At 43.9% G+C, this 22,135-nt stretch overlaps 1 protein-coding gene across 2 annotated transcripts in view; it reads left to right on the top strand.

The window, feature by feature from the left end:
• Positions 1-14,158: 14,158 nt before the first annotated feature.
• The window catches only part of LOC121568297 (inhibitor of nuclear factor kappa-B kinase subunit alpha), a 28,537-nt gene continuing 20,560 nt past the window's right edge, over positions 14,159-22,135 (top strand). The window contains exons 1-2 of one of the 2 annotated variants that reach the window (XM_041878859.2): positions 14,159-15,730; positions 15,895-15,989. In XM_041878859.2, coding sequence (XP_041734793.1) covers positions 15,590-15,730; positions 15,895-15,989 — 236 coding nt within the window. In that variant the 5' untranslated portion in view covers positions 14,159-15,589. The remainder of the gene's footprint in view (positions 15,731-15,894; positions 15,990-22,135) is intronic. The other variant, XM_041878854.2, reaches the window with a different exon arrangement.

Here is a 22,135-nt window from a genome sequence, read left to right as displayed (position 1 = left end):
ACAGTGGGGGAAAAAAGTATTTAGTCAGCCACCAATTGTGCAAGTTCTCCCACTTAAAAAGATGAGAGAGGCCTGTAATTTTCATCATAGGTACACGTCAACTATGACAGACAAAATCACATTGTAGGATTTTTAATGAATTTATTAGCAAATTATGGTGGAAAATAAGTATTTGGTCACCTACAAACAAGCAAGATTTCTGGCTCTCACAGACCTGTAACTTCTTCTTTAAGAGGCTCCTCTGTCCTCTACTCGTTACCTGTATTAATGGCACCTGTTTGAACTTGTTATCAGTATAAAATACACCTGTCCACAACCTCAAACAGTCACACTCCAAACTCCACTATGGCCAAGACCAAAGAGCTGTCAAAGGACACCAGAAACAAAATTGTAGACCTGCACCAGGCTGGGAAGACTGAATCTGCAATAGGTAAGCAGCTTGGTTTGAAGAAATCAACTGTGGGAGCAATTATTAGGAAATGGAAGACATACAAGACCACTGATAATCTCCCTCGATCTGGGGCTCCACGCAAGATCTCACCCCGTGGGGTCAAAATGATCACAAGAACGGTGAGCAAAAATCCCAGAACCACACGGGGGGACCTAGTGAATGACCTGTAGAGAGCTGGGACCAAAGTAACAAAGCCTACCATCAGTAACACACTACGCCGCCAGGGACTCAAATCCTGCAGTGCCAGACATGTCCCCCTGCTTAAGCCAATACATGTCCAGGCCCATCTGAAGTTTGCTAGAGTGCCTTTGGATGATCCAGAAGAGGATTGGGAGAATGTCATATGGTCAGATGAAACCAAAATAGAACGTTTTGGTAAAAACTCAGGACTGTTTGGAGGACAAAGAATGCTGAGTTGCATCCAAAGAACACCATACCTACTGTGAAGCATGGGGGTGGAAACATCATGCTTTGGGTCAGTTTTTCTGCAAAGGGACCAGGAAGACTGGTCCGTGTAAAGGAAAGAATGAATGGGGCCATGTATCGTGAGATTTTGAGTGAAAACCTCCTTCCATCAGCAAGGGCATTGAAGATGAAACGTGGCTGGGTCTTTCAGCATGACAATGATCCCAAACGCACCGCCCGGGCAACGAAGGAGTGGCTTCGTAAGAAGCATTTCAAGGTCCTGGAGTGGCCTAGCCAGTCTCCAGATCTCAACCCCATAGAAAATCTTTGGAGGGAGTTGAAAGTCCGTGTTGCCCAGCGACAGCCCCAAAACATCACTGCTCTAGAGGAGATCTGCATGGAGAAACGGGCCAAAATACCAGCAACAGTGTGTGAAAACCTTGTGAAGACTTACAGAAAACGTTTGACCTGTGTCATTGCCAACAAAGGGTATTGAGAAACTTTTGTTATTGACCAAATACTTATTTTCCACCATAATTTGCAAATAAATTCATTAAAAATCTCATTTTGTCTGTCATAGTTGACGTGTACCTATGATGAAAATTACAGGCCTCTCTCATCTTTTTAAGTGGGATAACTTGCACAATTGGTGGCTGACTAAATACTTTTTTTCCCCACTGTATATCCCAGATTTCAATGTTGCATGTAAGCGGTTAACTGATTATTTGTCAGTGTATGCGGCCGAGTTGGTGGCCATGATTATAGGTTTGAGATGGGTGGAGGAGGTGAAACCACTCAGAGTGGTGATCTGCTCTGATTCGGCTGCAGTGTTGAGTAGTGTGAAGACGGGCAGGTCAGATAGGGGAGATTGTTTGTGGAGATGATGGTGTTGTTAATGGGATTGGAGAGGATGGGAGTGGTGGTAAGCTTTTGCTGGGTTCCCGCCCATGTGGGTGTGGAGGGTAATTAGAAGGCTGATGTGGCGGCTAATAGTACGGTGAGGAGAGAGGGGGTAGATATTCAGGTCCTGCTGGGCCGCAGGGAAGTCAAGTCCTTGATCCGGTTAAAAGGGCTCAATCTTTGGATGCTAGTAGTAAGGGGAGGCAATGTTATCGCGTGCACCGGTGTGTTAAGGAAGAGGTGGGGAGTATGGGCTTTAGGAGAGAGGAAGTTGTGTGGAGTAGACTACGGTTTGGGCACACAGGTTTGAATGACTAGTTGTGGATGAGAGGGAGACATTAAAAAGGTCTGTGTGATAAGTGTTTAGTGGAGGAAACAGTGGAGCATGTGTTGATATTTTGTGAACTGTATGACGTAGATAGGGAGAGATTGTTTCAAAAGGTTATAGAGGCTGGACGGGTTGGGGTTTGGTTGGTGTAATGGGAGGAGGAAAGGGGAGGGAAGTGGTCTATAGGGCTCTATTTCACTTTCTTAGAGGAACAGCACTAATGAAGATAATTTAATGTAGGTAGGCTGTGACTGGCCTCACACTCCAGTACAGTAGGTGGCGGTGTATGTACCTTAAAAGTTGGATGCGATCAGCCAACCCAATCTCAAAGAAGAAGAAGAAGCATAGGAAGCATAAGAAACAGAAGAAGAAGAACAGGGAGGTTGAGAAGTGTACGTTGTTCGCATGAGGTTCCTTGATTGGTGAAGCGTGTAGAGTTGATCCATAGTTCGGGGAATGGGAAATGGCGGTGAGTAGTGTGGACGAAATTGAGGGAATTGAGAAAAAGTTGGTGAAGCAACAGCTGTGCTGGAATGCGAACAATATGGGTGTCAGTTCTGCTAGTATGGAGCGGATGGATGAGGGTCAAGGACCAGAATGGTCGGTAGTGGAAAGACATAGGAAGAAGAAAGATCATGATACAGAAAGCAGTGAAGCGTCTAGTAAAGTAAGCATAAAGAGGGCCAAGGTAGGAAGCAAGAGTAATGATGTGTTGGAGTGGAAAGTGGAGATAATGTTTGATGAGACCACAGGGCCTCACTTACACCCTATCTGACTAACTAATGCCGTAGAGAAAGAGGTAGGGGAAGTGAAAGTAGCTCGGTTAATTGGAAATGGTAGATTGTTAATATTGTGTGGTAGCCAGGCTGAGCAAGAGAAGATTATGTGAAAATGGATAAACCTAATGGGAAGAAGATTAAAAGTCCCTGGTGCTTATGCTAGATTGAGGGGAGTCATCACTGGGGTCCCAATATCTATGTCCAAAGATGATATTAAAGAAAATGTGAAGGGAAGCAGAGTGATTGAGGCCAAAAGTTGATCAGTAGGAAAGAGAGTCAAAGAAGTGAAAGCTTATCAGTGATGCTGAGGTTTGAGAAAATCTTGCCGGGAAATGTACAGATAGGATTCCTTAGTTTCAATGTTAGAGAATATGCCCCATATGCACTGCAGTCTTTTAAATGCCAAAGAATGGGACATGTAGCTGCTCAGAGTAAAGGAAATAAAATATGTGCCAAGTGTGGAGGGGCACATGATAACGGTGAATGTGGAAGCAATGTGAAGGTTAAGTGCTGTAATTGTGGGGGAGAACACAGTGCAGCATTTGGTGGATGCCAGGTACAGAGATAGGCTAGAGAGGCTCAGAGATATAGGATCAGTCATGGTGTATCATATGCAGAGGCCGTAAGACAGATCAGTAGAACTACAGTGCGGACTGATGGAGCTTACATGGATGTTCCTGTAGTAAGTGGACCTACTGTCGGGGCTGGTGCTTCTGATGGTCCTGGCATGGTTTCGAGACCTGTTAAGAAATCTTGTGCTCATGAATGTGGGGTGTCAAAGGACACTTTGATAATGAATAAAGTTGACTTCATAGCTTTTATTGGTAAGGTTATCAATACGACTCGGGTTGTGGAAAACAGAAATGCCAGGTTGAAGGTTGTGGAGACGGCAAAAGAGATATTGGGGGTAACAGATGTTACTGTTGTAATGGTTGTTGACATGCTGAACAATCCTAAGGGTGGAGTGTTTCAGCATGGTATAGATAAGTTTAGGGATTTATTTGGTTTTTAATTTTAAATGGTAGTACAGAATTTGGCAGATCATGATTGATAGTACTTTCCAGCACAGGAGGTGGCGGCATGCACTTTAAACGTTTGTTTGTGGACCACCATGATATCATAGAAGAAGAAGAAGACAGCTTTTGACTCTGGTTGTGAGAACGCATGCAGGGGAGTTGAGGAGGACGGGATGGAATGTAGTGGTGGAGTGGAAAAAGGGGGAGGTATAGTAGGAGTAAAGGTTAAGAAGAAGAGGAAGCCTGAGGAGCCTTTGAAGGTCTTGTAAGAGGAGAGTAGTGATGAGGGAGGTTCAGTTCGCAGTGTTGTACTGAGAGAAGTGGAGTTCAAGGTGTTGGTGAAATTTAAGGACCAGGGAGGCGTCATGGCGGTGAGTCCGATCGTGTTGACTAGGGATTTGGAGAGTAAAATAGGAGAGGTTGTGTCTGCTAAAGTTCTTTGTTTGGTGGTGGTGTGTTTCAATGCTAAACAGTATGAGAAGGCGCTCAAACTCAAGCAGGTATGTAAATGTATGGTTGATAGTAGCATACCGGATCAAACTGGACCACTTGAAGGGAGGCTCTCTTATTGAGGCAAAGCGCCTCCAGATGATAAGAGATGGGAAGAAGGTGGATAGCTTGTCAGTGCTACTAAATTTTGAGGATCTGGTATTGCCAGGGAAAGTTAGGATTGGGTATATGAGTTACTCTGTGCGAGCATATGTTCCGAAATCATTGCGTTGCTATAACTGTCAAAGGTTTGGGCATGTGGCGGCGGTGTGTAAAGGCAAAAGGAGATGTGCGAAGTGTGGGGGAGAACATGCATATGGGAAATGTGGCGACGGGGTCCAGTTAAAGTGCTGTAACTGTAGTGTTGCGTATTGGGGTTGTTCAGTGAAGAAAAGTCAGGTGGAAGTGCAACAGGTGAGGAGTGAGCTAAAACTCTCATATGCAGAAGCAGTGAAAGTAGTTCAAACAGAAACAGTCGAGGCACCTAGAAGAGCAGGTATTCCAGGGCAGATTGGGATGCAGGTTGGGCGTGATGTAGGGAGCAGAATGGGGGAGAACACAAGAATGGTAGTAGACAGCAATTGCACAGAAAAATTACAATCGAAGACTAAGAAGATACAGATCATAGTGGAGCAGGCAGTGAAGTATATTGGGATCACAGGACTGACATGGGAAAATGTACAGGATGACCTCAATAAGATTGAGAATCAGTCCAGTCAGGAATCGTGTATTGGTTAATTTTCATTATGGTGTTAATCCTTCAATGGAATGACAGAAGTTTGATGGCTAATGGGCAAGAGTTCAAACAGTGTCTTGAGGAGTTACCGGTAAAACCTGATGTGATATGTCTCCAGGAGACATGGCTTAAACTTACTCTAGATTTTGTATTACAAGGTTATGTGGCAGTCTGTAGAGATAGGGTGGCAGGGGGAGGAGGAGGTGGTGCTACCTTTTATAAAGCGGGGGATCCCATATACAGTGGCTTGTGAAAGTATTCACCCCTCTTGGCATTTTTCCTATTTTGTTGCCTTACAACCTGGAATTAAAATGGATTTTTTGGGGGTTTGTATCATTTGATTGACACAACATGCCTAACACTTTGAAGATGCAAAATATTTTTTATTGTGAAACAAACAAGAAAGACAAAAAAACAAAACTTGAGCGTGCATAACTATAATATATAATATAATTATATAATAATAATATAATAATATGCCATTTAGCAGACGCTTTTATCCAAAGCGACTTACAGTCATGCGTGCATTCATTTTTTTTGTGTAACTATTCACCCCCCCAAAGTCAATACTTTGTAGAGCCACCTTTTGCAGCAATTACAGCTGCAAGTCTCTTGGGGTATGTCTCTTCAATGCAAAACTGCTCCAGCTCCTTCAAGTTGAATGGGTTCAGCTGGTGTACAGCAATCTTTAAGTCATACCACATATTCTCAATTGGATTGAGGTCTGGGCTTTGACTAGGCCATTCCAAGACATTTAAATATTTCCCCTTAAACCCTCGAGTGTTGCTTTAGCAGTATGCTTAGGGTCATTGTCCTACTGGAAGGGGAACCTCCGTCCCAGTCTCAAATCTCTGGAAGACTGAAACAGGTTTCCCTCAAGAATTTCCCTGTATTTAGTGCCATCCATCCTTCCTTCAATTCTGACCAGTTTCCCAGACCCTGCCGATGAAAAACATAGTGTTCTCGGGGTGATGAGAGGTGTTGGGTTTGCGCCAGACATAGCGTTTTCCTTGATGGCCAAAAAGCTCAATTTTAGTCTAATCTGACCAGAGTACCTTCTTCCATATGTTTGGGGAGTCTCCCACATGCCTTTTGGCGAACACCAAACGTGTTTGCTTATTTTTTTCTTTAAGCAATGGCTTTTTTCTGGCCACTCTTCAGTAAAGCCCAGCTCTGTGGAGTGTACGGCTTAAAGTGGTCCTATGGACAGATACTCCAATCTCCGCTGTGGAGCTTTGCAGCTCCTTCAGGGTTATCTTTGGTCTCTTTGTTGCCTCTCTGATTAATGCTCTCCTTGCCTGGTCCATGAGTTTTTGTGGGCGGCCCTCTCTTGGCAGGTTTGTTGTGGTGCCATATTCTTTCCATTTTCTAATAATGGATTTAATGGTGCTTCGTGGGATGTTCAAAGTTTCAAATATTTTTTTATAACCCAACCCTGATCTGTACTTCTCCACAACTTTGTCCCTGACCTGTTTAGAGAGCTCCTTGGTCTTCATGGTGCCGCTTGCTTGGTGGTGCCCCTTGCTTAGTGGTGTTGCAGACTCTGGGGCCTTTCAGAACAGATGTATATATACTGAGACATGTCATGTCATGTGACTTCTGAAGGTAATTGGTTGCACCAGATCTTATTTAGGGGCTTCATCGCAAAGGGGGTGAATACATATGCACGCACCACTTTTCCGTTATTATTTTTTTTACTATTTTTTGAAATATGTGATTTTTTTCATTTCACTTCACCAATTTGGACTACTTTGTGAATGTCTATTACATGAAATCCAAATAAAAATCCATTTAAATTACAGGTTGTAATGCAACAAAATAGGAAAAATGCCAAGGGGGATGAATACTTTTGCAAGGCACTGTAGGTGTGTGGGAGAGGGAGTTGAACAGGAGTATGTAGTGGTAGAGGTGTGGTTGGGAGGAGGGAATATGGTAATAGTGAAATTTTACAACCCGTGTAAGAGACTAGAGTTGCTGGCCATTGGGAATGTAGAAGGTCAAGATAGGAGACGGGTAATGTGGTGTAGGGATTTTAATGCTCATAGTACGCTCTGGGGGGGTTACGGACTGATGTAAATGGACAAGTGTTGGAAGAACTACTGGATGAGAAAGGGCTTGTGAGTCTTAATGACGGCTGGGGAACCAGGATTGACCCAGTAACTGGAAATAGTGAAGAGTAGGAACAGAGCTTTCAGAATGTTGAAAAGGTCCCTTAATTACCAGCACTTGATTCAGTATAAAAAGCACAAGCAGTAGTAAGGAGGATCATTAGGACAGCTTAGAGTGTCACGACTTCCGCCGAGGCTGCCTCCCCTCCTTGTTCGGGCAGGTTTCGGCGTTCCTCGTCACCGGCTTACTAGCTACTGCCGATCCCATTCTCATCCCTCCACTTGTCATGTCTTGTCTTGTCAATCACACACACCTGGTGCTCATTCCCCTAATTAGTATGTGTATAAGTGTTCCCTCTGTTTTCCTTGTCTTTGTGAGTGATTGTGTCATTGTGAGAGCGAGTAGCTCGGTTGAGCTACTCTTCCATTTGTATTTACCAAGGTGGAATATTTCCCTTGTGATAGTTTTGTTTTGAAAAACTCTGGACTTTGGTGTTTTACCTCCTGCGCCTGACTCCTTCATTCACACCTCGTCACAAAGAGGCAGTATTGGTGCCGGTTCTGTGGAAACATAGGATGGACCATTCCTGTGGGAGAGGTATGGGGGATGATTAAGAGGATGAGTGGGGTCAGAAGAGATTTGGATCTGAAAAGTGCGGAGATTGTTGCAGTGAGAGATATGGAGACGGCAGAGATGTTAGCCCAGGCATTTGTGAAGGTGCACAGCTCAAATAATCGTACAGAAGAGGGGCAGCGTGGGAGAGAGAGGGTCAGAGGAGAACATTTGGGGGTCTTGGGGGAAAGTATTGGGCCTTTACAATAAGGTGTGGTAGGAAGGGAAACTGCCTGGAAGTTGGAAGCAGGCGGTAGTAGTGCCAATATGGAAACCAGGGAAAGACCCTACTAGTCCTTCAAGCTATAGGCCGATAGTGTTGACATTTCACGTATGTAAACTTATGGAAAGGATGATAACGGAAAGGCTGACGTACTTTCTGGAGAGTAGAGGACTAATGTCACCAGATCAAAGTGGGTTCAGGAAAGGCAGGGGAACGAAGGATCCTGTACTGTGCCTTGAGTCAGTCATACGGAAGGCACAAGCAAATAAGGAGGTGGTGGTAGCTGTTTTCTTTGATGTAGAGAAGGCTTATGATATGATGTGGAAGGAAGGCTTACTTATCAAGCTGGATAACATGCGCTCAGGACCTTCCCGGTGGCAGCGATGCAGGTAGAGATGTGAGAGATGCTGTTAAAGTTAAGAAGTCAACAGCTAACCATGACACATTGGGTAAATCTAAAAGGACATAAGGTTACACATCCTACAAAAAAGGTTATCCTAGAGTGCTGGGAACATGAATGGAATCTGAATACAAGCTTTGGGTGGATAGGCAATTGCATGGCGAGAGAGATGGGGTTGTATGGGAGGGAGTTTAGCCCCTCTGTGGTTCTTCCTGCTATCCCACCTTGGTTTCTCCCTCAGCCAGTGATAGATCTATGGTTGCTTGAGAGGGTAAGAGATGTTGAGGAATGAGTAGATTCAGTTCTAAGTTAACATTTAAGAACACAATACTATGCTTTCTTGAATATATTCACAGATGGATCTAAGGACCCTAAAACAGGGAGGACAGGAGCAGCTTTTAGTGTTCCTGAGTTTAAGGTGGCAGTGACTGTAGTATTGGTGATCAATATCTGTCTATATTAGTTACTATGCTGTTACTAAGCAGTAATGTATTACGGCAGTGTTATGTTACGACATCTAATAGGAAGTGCACATGCGCACTATTGGCCCGGGGGCTGTAGGGCACGAGATGTTTTTACTAAACAACACTAAACTGTACTCCCGTCTCCTGCCTGGTGATATTCTCCACAACACAAATGTTACAGTGGCGACGAGGATGGGATTAAGCTTCTTAAACGGACATTGCTTGAAGGGAAGAATGTTGCGTGAGTAATGAAACTCAATATAATTATGTAAATTGTCTGTTTTTATTCCGCCAGTAGAAGACTGCTTATGCTAAGCACTGCTAGCAGGGACAGTGTTCGGGAGCTGCCAAGTAGCAAGCCTATTGGTGTCCAGAATAGCGACACTGGTGGTTAAAGTTAAAATTGTCATCTAACCCATTGAAAATAGGCATTCTCAGTGGAGAAATATTGGAGAAAAAGAAGAAACGTAACACACTGTGTACATTATTACAAATGAGTGCTGAATATGAATTAGTTGCAGAATCCTCTGACATGGAGAAAGTGAAGAATTGGATGAAAATGAAGGAATACAAGGAATTAAGAAACGGAACAATTAACTGTTAAAACGGCAACCATTGGTCGAGTACCAGAGTTTGAGGCTACAAAAGAGGATTTTGATTCCTATTTAGAGCGTTTAGAGCGTTGGCTGGTTGCAAATGAAATCAAAGATGAAAAGAAAGCAGACATATTTCTCAGTGTTTTGGGTCCAACTGAGTATGGATTGCTGAAAGGTCTCATTGAACCAATAAAAGCAGTGGAGTTGACCTATGCAGAACTGACTGAAACTCTCTCAAGGCATTTCAAGCCTAAGCAAATACTCATTGCAGAACGTTTCAGATTCTACCAACGTCACCAGAGTCAAGGGGAAACCGTGACTGACTACATTCTTGCTTTGAAAAGGCTGGCAAGTACATGTGAGTTTGCAAAATTGATTGATGACGCTCTCCGAGACAAGTTTGTATGTGGTCTCACAGGTGAAGCATATCACAGACGGCTTCTGTCAGAGAAGGAATTGACTTTCAAGAATGCCTGTGATATCGCACTTGGACTCGAGCTTGCCCACAGGGATACTATTGAGCTATCGGGACATACAGAAAGTCAGAAAGGAGTTGACACACGTGGAGGAAAATGCTCACAAAAGTCACATTTTTCTCAGTCCCGTCCTCAAGGCAACACAAGAACACAGCAGCCCACATCACAAAAGTCTAAGCCAAGTTGCTACAGATGTGGGGGAGATAATCATCAGCACAGTGCATGTCACTTCCAAAATGAAAAGTGCCACAATTGTGGAAAGATTGGACATTTATAGAGAGTATGTAAAGCTCCAAAACACACAGCAAGAGCGCACAAGGTGTCAGACGCAGCACAAGAAGAGGAAGGTACAGCTGAAACAGTATTGGAACTGTTCACAGAGTACACAGCTCAACAACAAAAAGATGGGATCTATCTCAGCATGGAGTTAGCTGGAAAACCAGTAAAAATGCAGCTGGACCCCCGGAGCGTCTGTATCTCTTGTTCCAGAGAGAATCTACAAAGAAAAACTGAAAGAGTGCCCTCTTCAGCCAGCATCCATCCACCTTTCATCATACACTGGTGACACTATTCCTGTATTAGGGCAGATCCAGATACCAGTCCGGTATGAGGGGAAGGAGTGGACGCTACCGCTTATCGTTGTTAAAGGAGAGAAGATCAAGCTGAATTGGGGAGAAATCTTCAGTCTGAGAAATGACAAACCAGTGTGTCAGGCTACACTCACTAACATGCTGGAGAAGCACAAATAACTTTTCAAAGATGGCTACGTGAGATACAAGACTTCACAGCAAAGGTCAGAATGCAAGAAGGAACCAAGCCTATCTTTCACAAACCACGTCCAGTTCCCTATGCTCTTAAGGAAGCAGTAGAGAAAGAACTGGACTGTCTACAGAAGAATAACATCATCACGAAAGTGGAGAGGAGCGACTGGGCCGCTCCGATCATTGTAGTCCCAAAGAAAGACAAGACCGTCAGAATGTGCGGAGACTAGAAGGTCACAGTAAATCGTTGCATACTGCCAGAGGAATATCCACTACCAAATGCTGAAGATCTGTTTGCCACTCTAGCTGGTGGGAAGGTTTTCAGTGAGCTGGACCTGTCATTCGCTTATCAGCAACTGAAGCTGGATCCAGAGTCAGAAAAGTATCTCACCATCAATACACACAAGGGGCTATTCAGATTCAATCACTTGGCCTATGGGAACACGACAGCTCCAGCAATATTCCAACACAAAATGGATCAGATCTTAGATGGCATAGACAATGTTGTGTGCGTCATGGACGACATCCTCGTGTCAGCACCAACCATTGAAGAGCACCTTGTAGTGCTGGACACAGTGATGTCAAGACTGGAGAAATACAGAGTGAGAATGAAACGCAGCAAGTGTGAGTTCCTCCAGGACTCAGTGGAGTATCTCGGATACAAGATTGACTCACAAGGCCTGCACCTAACCAACAGCAAGGTGGAAGCAATTGTAAACGCACCAGCACCCACAAATGTCTCAGAGCTAAGGTCATTTTTGGGGCTCCTGAACTATTACGGAAAGTTTGTGGCAAACTTATCCACAATGTTGCATTCGCTTCACCAACTGCTGCAGGCCGATACCAAGTGGAATTGGTCTCCACAATGCGAAGAAGCATTCAAGACTTGCAAACAGCGTCTGCTAAAGAGCAAGTGGCTTGCCCACTATGACATAGAGATGAAGCTGAGACTCGTGTGTGATGCATCTCCATACGGCGTACAAGCCGTCATCTCACATGTTCTACCATCAGGTAAAGAACACCCTATTGCATTTGCATTACGGACTCTGTCACCAACTGAGAAAAATTATGCTCAAATTGAGAAGGAAACCCTGAGCATAATATTCAGAGTGAAGAATTTTCACAAATACCTCTACGGAAGGAAGTTCCAACTGCTGACAGATCACAAGCCTCTGTTGGCCATCCTTGGACCAGAATCAGCCATACCAACCTTGGCTGCACTTCGAATGTTGGGCTCTGATATTGCTAGCCTACAACTACGAGATCGAGTACAGATGATCCAGTGATCACGGAAATGCCGATGCACTATCAAGACTACCATGCAAAACTGACTCTGACAGTGAAGATGATAGAGCAGTCTTCCAGATCTCTCTCATCGATGAACTGCCCATATCTGCTTCAGACATAGCAGAGGAAACAAGGAAAGACCCAGTGCTTTCAAAAGTCTTGGACTTAACATTGGCCGGCTGGCCAACCTTCATAAATGACGATAACCTTTGTCCATTCATCAACAAGAAAGACCAGTTGTCTACTGATCAAGGGTGGTGGTACCTCACAAATTCAAGAGGAGACCAGAATCTGACGTGCATGAGGGACATCCAGGGATCACTCGAATGAAAGCACTCGCCCGCAGTTATCTGTGGTGGCCTGGACTGGATCAGGACATTCAGCAGCATGTATGCCACTACTCACCCTGTGAAGCTGTTTGCAACAAGCCTGCTACTGCAACACTTCATCCATGGTCCTGGGCTGCTACACCATGGGAACGCATCCATGTGTATTACGCCGAGATTGACAAGCAACATTTCCTTGTTGTCGTCAATGTCCATTCCAAGTGGATGGAAGTGTTCCCTACTCAACTGACCACAGCTGAGAAGACCATCAATCTTCTCAGACACCTGTTCGCATCCTTTGGACAAGAAGCTTGTCTCGGACAATGGCTCTCCTTTCACGTCGAATGATTTCGAAAGAAGAACGGGGTATGGCTCATCCTGTCACCACCTTACCATCCGGCATCAAACGGAGCAGCAGAGAGAGCCGTGCAAACCTTTAATAAGGCCTGGACTAGACTCGAGGTTCAGTCTGTGCCCACCTAGAGTGAGGGAAAAAAGTATTTGATCCCCTGCTGATTTTGTACGTTTACCCACTGACAAAGAAATGATCTGTCTATAATTTTAATGGTAGGTTTATTTGAACAGTGAGAGACAGAATAACAACAACAAAATCCAGAAAAACGCATGTCAAAAATGTTACAAATTGATTTGCATTTTAATGAGGGAAATAAGTATTTGACCCCCTCTCAATCAGAAAGATTTCTGGCTCCCAGGTGTCTTTTATACAGGTAACGAGCTGAGATTAGGAGCACACTCTTAAAGGGAGTGCTCCTAATCTCAGCTTGTTACCTGTATAAAAGACACCTGTCCACAGGTGTCTTTCAAATAAACCTACCATTAAAATTACAGACTGATCAAGTCTTTGTCAGTGGGCAAACGTACAAAATCAGCAGGGGATCAAATACTTTTTTCCCTCACTGTACCAAAGGCTTCCCCGTTTCCTGTTTCCTTACCGTAACACACCACACACATTAACAGAACGTACACCAGCGGAACTGTTTCTTAAACGCCAACCACGTACCCGCCTGACGTTGTTGAAACTAGACTTGTCAAACACTGTGGCAAAGCACCAGCTACAGCAGAAGAAAGCTTGTGACAAACACTCAAAGACTGTCAGAGAATTCAGGAGGAGTGGAGCCCAGGAGGAGTGGAGATATCCTGTTCGACAGCGAAGAGCACTTCAAAAGCTTGACCTGTGAGTTGAGCTGTTTCAGGAGGTAACGAACCGTAAAACAAACACTTTAGTATGTCCTAGATAAAAGGAAAGAAAAAGGACATTACCTTGGTTAGTTATTAAGACACAAGTTCCATCTTCGGGCAGAATATTCCCCTGGATTTGTCCTGGGCTCTGAAAAGTCTGCTTCAACCCAGTAGTTGAGAAATGTTTAAGAATGCATTGTTCAGATATTGCATTAGTATTTCCCAAACGTATTTACCTTGTTCTCTGGGAGTTAAAGCTATGGGGGAGGAGTGTCGTATTGGTGATCAATATCTGTCTATATTAGTTACTATGCTGGTACTAAGCAGTAATGTATTGCAGCAGTGTAATGTTACGACACCTAATAGGAAGTGCACATGCGCACTATTGGCCCGGGGGCTGTAGGGCACAATATGTTTTTACTAAACAACACTAAACTGTACTCCCGTCTCCTGCCTGGTGATATTCTCCACAACACAAATATTACAGTGACGAAAAGAGCAACAGATCATTTATCTGTTTACACAATGGAGTTGTTGGCCATACTATTGGCTGAAGAGTGGGTGGAGGAGGTGAGGCCAGACAGAGTAGTCATCTGCTCTGACTCCTGTGCAGCACTGATGAGCTTTAATTAATTTATGTCTCAGAGCAGACAGGATGTATTGTATGAGTTTTTGCAGTGCTTGTATAGGGTGAAACAGATGGAGGGTATTTGTGATGTTCCTCTGGGTACCAGCTCATGTGGGAGTAGAGGGGAATGAGGAGGTGGATGTGATCGCCAAGCAGGCTCTTAAACATCCTAATGTTGAGAGGGAATTGTCAATCAGTAAAGCAGAAGCCAAGGGGTTAATAAGAACAGTGGTTAAAAATAAGTGGCAAGAGTTGTGGAACAGGGAGAGAAAGGGAAGACACTTGTATAAGATCCAGGAAAAGGTGGAGGCAGGGAGGTCCTCAGACCGAGAGAGAAGGGAGCAAAGTGTAGTCACAAGGCTGAGACCGGGACACACAAGGCCCAATAGTACATTGAAATTGGTGGGGAAACATCCAACTGGGAGGTGTGATCATTCAGGAGGAGATGGAGACAGTGGAACATGTTCTATTACAGTGCCAGAAATATGTGAGGGAAAGGGAGCGATTGTTATTAAATTTGAGGTGTAATGGGGTTGAAGAGCCAGGATTAACTAAACTGCTGGGGAAATCTTCAGGGGATGTAGTATTTCATTATGTATTTCGTTTCCTTAGGGAGACAAGATTATTGGGTAGGATTTAGACCTTCACTGTCTCTGGTCCACACCCCAGTCCAGTTGGTGGCGGTAATGTACCTTAAAGTTGGTTGCCAACCTCCGTATAATAATCCACAAAAGAAGAAGAAGAAGCAGCAGCAGCAACAGCAGCAGCTGCTTTTGACTTAGGTTATGACTTTTTGGACATAGTTAACGTTACCACTGTTTCATTTTAGCGTGGAACTAAAATACCGGTAGCTAATTAATCTAGAAATGAAATACTATCACTTCTAGATAGCTAGTTTTATTGTTGTATTCAGCGCTAGCTAGTAACGTTAGCTAACGAGTTTTCACAGGACAGCTCTAGCTAGCTAGCTACTTTGTTTACGTTTTGCGAACTTCACCTGGCAAGCTAGCCACTCCGGTCCACAGTGGAACTAGGACATCTGATAAATACATGGTTGTGGGCATATCCAACATTTGTATTGTCCTGCCAGCCTTTCTGCCGTGGTAAGTTAAAAGTTGCGGAGTTGTTGGAGCGCTAAGGTAGAGAAGGCCTTTCCTATCCTGACACTGTCACACCTGACTGAACTGATCAATTCTGATTGAACTGATCAACTAGAATAATCATGGTCTTCAGTCGGAACATCATAGCTGAATCTGGTGTGTTAGTGTAGGGCTGAAAAAAAGGCCTGCACACTCTCCAGTTGGAGACTACTCCGGAGGCTACACAGCAAATGTCACTTCAAAGTCATTCTGTCCAAAAGTAACTGAAAGATTACACTCTCGAGCCCTCCACAGCTGAAAGGGATGGAGGGAGAGGGGGAGAAAGAGGTAAAGAGGGGGATGGAGAGAGTCCCGGTCAAACAGAGCCAGGTGTGTGGGCTGTGGGAGCTGAAGGAGCAGTTGGGGACCGGAGGGTTTGGACACGTTTACCTGTACCAGCACCTGGTGAGTCTTGATCATATGACTACTCACACGTAAAGCCATCTGGAGTATAAAGTCTCAAAAATAACATTATCATCTGAGATGCTCAGCGGGAATGCAACACACCTGTGTGTGTGTGTGTGTGTGTGTGTGTGTGTGTGTGTGTGTGTGTGTGTGTGTGTGTGTAGGAGACATCAGAGAAGATAGCAGTGAAATTGTGTCGTCTGGAGCTGAACTCAAAGGACCGAGAACGCTGGAGTAGAGAGATACAGATTATGAAGAAGTGAGTGTCACACCTACACATATCTAATTTAGTTATAACCACACAAACACTATCAGACCTGTTTTCAAATACTGTTTGAAATAATTTCAAATACTTTAGCTGTACTTAATTGAGCTTGCCTGCTGCAATGGAACCAATAAAAACTCAAAAAAGTGCAAACCCCGCTCACCTGGCGCTCCAGAGCGGTATCCTACAAAGCAAGCTAGATCTACTCAGGGTTTTCTAAATCTAACCAGCTTCACTTTCAGTCTCAGGCTTCATCCATACTATGACGGTGGATATTGCTCGTCCGCCTGCCGCTAACTCTAGCAGGTTTGTAACTGCATGTTGCGCATGGCTAGTCGAACGCCGAACTCTTCATTGAGACAATGCTAAAACATCAATCCATGGGCGAGTCAGTCAGTGCCACATTTTCATTTGTGCCGAAATCAAAATGAAAGAAAAGTTATCTTGCAAATTCAGCAGGCTTTGGTGTGAAATAGGCTTTTTGAAGTGCCGTCTTTTATTTTATTACTTATCTTTAATGGTGTGCTTATCAATGCACAGGCACCTTTTTTCCCACTCCTATCGATATTTGTTTTGTATTAAGTCATACAAAAGTGTTACATTGCGTGAAATTTAAAATGCATTCTGTCATTACTTAATGTGTCAGGGTGTCCGTTGGTCCTTAGTCTTAAATGTATTTATCTGATTTAAAGGCCTTAATAAGCCTTAAAATGTATTGAATTCAGTTTTCAAATGTTAAAAAAATAAGACGGAGATGACTACAGTGTTTCCGTTATATTGTGCCGATGCTTAATCATTGCCACCACGGAAAAAGAAACAAAATTGAAAATAAAATAATACTTGCCTCTCTGTGCGCATGTCGTGTGCCAGTGTGAGTCGGGCCGTCGCCAGAGGAGAGCGCAAGGACTCCTATACAGTTTGATAGACAACAACACTAACTAGAGCTGGGACGATAAACCAAAAATTACAGACTCCGACATTGCACTCCTCTTACCGAAGCAGTTTTGCTTATGTCATCGGTAATTTCAGTGATTAGGCTACACAATGTTTGTGCTGATTTTTTTCGGTTCTAAAACCATTATTTGGTCAACAGTAATGTGCATTAACCTGCTTCCTGCAATTAAAGTGTCTGCCCTGTCCCTGTTTTGCTGCTGGCTCTTACTCCCGCTCCACGCTTTACAAACGGAGTGAAGGGAGTGATGCATTCTGATAAGCACAAGGACACTGACAGTTGAGCAACATTTCAAAAATAAATTGCGGGAAAGACTACCGAGTCTCAGCTTTATGTGAGTATAACAATTATTTCTCAATTATCAATATAGGAGGAAATAACATCACTTTACAAATGCTGTATGCAATTGAGATGATGCGCCAATGGAGCAGAGCGTGCCATTTGCAGTGGTAGCCTATATAGGCCTGCTAATGGAATGTTTTTACATTTTTAGTCATTTAGCAGACGCTCTTATCCAGAGCGACTTACAGTTAGTGAGTGCATACATTATTTTTCATACCCCCCGTGGGAATCGAACCCACAACCCTGTCGTTGCAAACGCCATGCTCTACATCCCTGCCAGCCATTCCCTCCCCTACCCTGGACGACGCTGGGCCAATTGTGCGCTGCCCCATGGGTCTCCCGGTCGCGGCCGGCTACGACAGAGCCTGGATTCGAACCAGGATCTCTAGTGGCACAGCTAGCACTGCAATGCAGTGCCTTAGACCACTGCGCCGGGAGGGCATTTACAATTGCATGGCTAAACCAAAAATATCACATTTACATTTAGCAATCTAGCTAATGTGTATTGAGTACCCATTATGGTAAAGTATGTAGCAAAGGCTATAGCCTAGGCTAATATGCAAAAAAAACATGGAGGCAAATTAATCTCTAAAGAGCCAAAAATATATCTAATTATTCTGGATCTTATTTTGACACGTTGGACACTAACACACCAGATTCTACGAATCAACTGCTCAACAAGACCTTGTTAAGCTGACTCAGGTATGTTTGAGCAGTGCTGGATCAAAAGCCTGCACACCCATTGGCCTAGCTCTCACGTACACGTTTAGCAGATGTTATTGCGGGTGTAGCGAAATACTTGTGTTTCTAGCTCCAACAGTGCAATATATCTTAACAATTCACAACAATACACACAACCTAAAAGTAAAATAATGGAATTAAGGAACATATACAGTGAGGGGGAAAAGTATTTGATCCCCTGCTGATTTTGTACGTTTGCCCACTGACAAAGACATGATCAGTCTATAATTTTAATGGTAGGTTTATTTGAACAGTGAGAGACAGAATAACAACAACAAAATCCAGTAAAACGCATGTCAAAAATGTTATAAATTGATTTGCATTTTAATGAGGGAAATAAGTATTTGACCCCTCTGCAAAACATGACTTAGTACTTGGTGGCAAAACCCTTGTTGGCAATCACAGAGGTCAGACGTTTCTTGTAGTTGGCCACCAGGTTTGCACACATCTCAGGAGGGATTTTGTTCCACTCCTCTTTGCAGATCTTCTCCAAGTCATTAAGGTTTCGAGGCTGTCGTTTGGCAACTCGAACCTTCAGCTCCCTCCTCAGATTTTCTATGGGATTAAGGTCTGGAGACTGGCTAGGCTACTCCAGGACCTTAATGTTTTTCTTCTTGAGCCACTCCTTTGTTGCCTTGGCCGTGTGTTTTGGGTCATTGTCATGCTGGAATACCCATCCACGACCCATTTTCAATGCCCTGGCTGAGGGAAGGAGGTTCTCACCCAAGATTTGACGGTACATGGCCCCGTCCATCGTCCCTTTGATGCGGTGAAGTTGTCCTGTCCCCTTAGCAGAAAAACACCCCCAAAGCATAATGTTTCCACCTCCATGTTTGACGGTGGGGATGGTCTTCTTGGGGTCATAGGCAGCATTCCTCCTCCTCCAAACATGGCGAGTTGAGTTGATGCCAAAGAGCTCCATTTTGGTCTCATCTGACCACAACACTTTCACCTAGTTCTCCTCTGAATCATTCAGATGTTCATTGGCAAACTTCAGACGAGCATGTATATGTGCTTTCTTGAGCAGGGGGACCTTGCAGGCGCTGCATGATTTCAGTCCTTCACAGGGTAGTGTGTTACCAATTGTTTTCTTGGTGACTATGGTCCCAGCTGCCTTGAGATCATTGACAAGATCCTCCCATGTAGTTCTGGGCTGATTCCTCACCGTTCTCATGATCGTTGCAACTCCACGAGGTGAGATCTTGCATGGAGCCCCAGGCCGAGGGAGATTGACAGTTATTTTGTGTTTCTTCCATTTGCAAATAATCGCACCAACTATTGTCGCCTTCTCACCAAGCTGCTTGGCGATGGTCTTGTAGCCCATTCCAGCCTTGTGTAGGTCTACAATCTTGTCCCTGACATCCTTGGAGAGCTCTTTGGTCTTGGCCATGGTGGAGAGTTTGGAATCTGATTGATTGATTGCTTCTGTGGACAGGTGTCTTTTATACAGGTAACAAGCTGAGATTAGGAGCACTCCCTTTAAGAGTGTGCTCCTAATCTCAGCTCGTTACCTGTATAAAAGACACCTGGGAGCCAGAAATCTTTCTGATTGAGAGGGGGTCAAATATTTATTTCCCTCATTAAAATGCAAATCAATTTATAACATTTTTGACATGCGTTTTTCTGGATTTTTTTGTTGTTATTCTGTCTCTCACTGTTCAAATAAACCAACCATTTGCCCACTACCATTTGCCACAAACGTACAAAATCAGCAGGGGATCAAATACTTTTTTCCCTCACTGTAAATATTAGGATGAGCAATGTCGGAGTGGCATAGACTAAAATACAGTAGAATAGAATACAGTATATACATACAGTTGAAGTCGGAAGTTTACATACACTTAGGTTGGAGTCATTAAAACTCGTTTTTCAACCACTCCACAAATGTATTGTTAACAAACTATAGTTTTGGCATGACACAAGTAATTTTTCCAACAATTGTTTACAGATGATTTCACTTATAGTTCACTGTATCACAATTCCAGTGGGTCAGAAGTCTACATAGCTTGTAAAATTCCAGAAAATGATGTCATGGCTTTAGAAGCTTCTGATAGGCTAATTGACATAATTTGAGTCAATTGGAGGTGTACCTGTGGATGTATTTCAAGGCCTACCTTCAAACTCAGTGCCTCTTTGCTCTGGTTTATCCTTGGGAGCAATTTCCAAATGCCTGAAGGTACCACGTTCATCTCTACAAACAAAGTACGCAAGTATAAACACCATGGGACCACGCAGCCATCATACCGCTCAGGAAGGAGACGCTTTCTGTCTCCTAGAGATGAACGTACTTTGGTGCGAAAAGTGCAAATCAATCCCAGAACAACAGCAAAGGACCTTGTGAAGATGCTGGAGGAAACGGGTACAAAAGTATCTATATCCACAGTAAAACAAGTCCTATATCGACATAACCTGAAAGGCCGCTCAACAAGGAAGAAGCCACTGCTCCAAAACCGCCATAAAAAAGCCAGACTACAGTTTGCAACTGTACATGGGGACAAAGATTCTCTCGTCTGATGAAATAAAAAAAGCCCTCTTTGGCCATAAAGACCATTATGTTTGGAGGAAAAGGAGGGACAGCTTGCAAGCCGAAGAACACCATCCCAACCGTGAAGCACGGGAGTGGCAGCATCATGCTGTGGGGGTGCTTTGCTACAGGAGGGACTGGTGCACTTCACAAAATAGATGGCATCATGAGGAAGGAAGATTAGGTGGATATATTGAAGCAACATCTCAAGACATCAGTCAGGAAATTAAAGCTTTGTTGCAAATGGATCTTCCAAATGGACAATGACCCCAAGCATACTTCCAAAGTTGTGGCAAAACACGACCCTGCCAAGCCGCACTGCTTCCTGACACACTGCTCGCTTAACCCGGAAGCCAGCCGCACCAATGTGTCGGAGGAAACACTGTACAACTTGCGACCGTGTCAACGTGCATGCGCCCGGCCCACCACAGGAGTCACTAGAGCGCGATGGGACAAGGACATCCCGGCCGGCCAAACCCTCCCCAACCCGGACTACGCTGGGCCAATTGTGTGCCGCCTCATGGGTCTCCCGGTTGCAGTCGGCTGCGGCAGAGCCCGGGATCGAACCCGGATCTGTAGTGACGCCTCTAGTACTGCGATGCAGTGCCTTAGGGAGGCCATAAGGTGCATTTTTATGGTGAAAATGATCTTCCCCAAACTTGAAACTCACGCACTGTATATGTATGTCAGTTAGGCTCTACACCCATTGTGAAGTGGATTAATGTGCTTCAATTTAAGAAGTTATTTGGCCACTTTAGTTGTGATACAAACCTTATCAAAACATATAGGCCTATGGGCTGGGCTACATGAGGTGTGCAACTATGATTTGAAAAAGTCGCAAAAAAAAGGGTATGCATTGTTTCTTGCCTTACACTGGGCATCATTCACAAGTGATACTATATAATTCACAAGTGATAGGCTAATATTGTCACCCATCAGACTATTCTTGATTTAATCTTTACATATACTAAATAATATGTGTGAAATTTGTTTTGATTTAGAATGAACCAGTATCATGCACCGGTCTCGAAACAGGGGCAGAGGAAAAAGATTAATGTAATCTATGCACTTAAATAGCGAATGGAGGATGCTTTTCCTGTGGTTCATTTTCATGCCAGCCAGGTATGCTATACTCCTGTTGTAAAGAGAAGCAATGTGCTTAATATTCGGAAGTTGAGATATAAATATAGCTGATGGATCCTCCTCTTTTTAATAAAGGCCATCACTCTGTTTTCTCATGCAATTGCATAGCCTATAGAAATGTTGCGCAACATGAGCTCATGGGCTCTCATGAAGGGTTTGATTATATTTTCGATTCATTTGCAGTGATGTCAGAGTGATTTGAGGGACAATAGAGTGCGGAGTACCAGGCAGTTAGCAAGTTTGGTAGGCTACTAATGACCATAAGCAGCATCAGAGCTTGGAAATGCCTAATTACCGTGACTAAATGGCCATGTGGAATTTGACTGCCTTCATGACTCGTGACAGCCGGTAATATGGCTTCCGTACAGCCCTAGTCTGAAGGCATATGTCCATTCAATGAATTCTATTTCTGATTGAAATGACACCCACCCTGTATAA

This window comes from Coregonus clupeaformis, chromosome 1, assembly GCF_020615455.1.
Source record: "Coregonus clupeaformis isolate EN_2021a chromosome 1, ASM2061545v1, whole genome shotgun sequence".
NCBI lineage: Eukaryota > Metazoa > Chordata > Actinopteri > Salmoniformes > Salmonidae > Coregonus > Coregonus clupeaformis.
The sequence above is the reverse complement of the archived record's forward strand: the minus strand, read 5'-3'. Positions and strand labels throughout refer to the sequence as shown.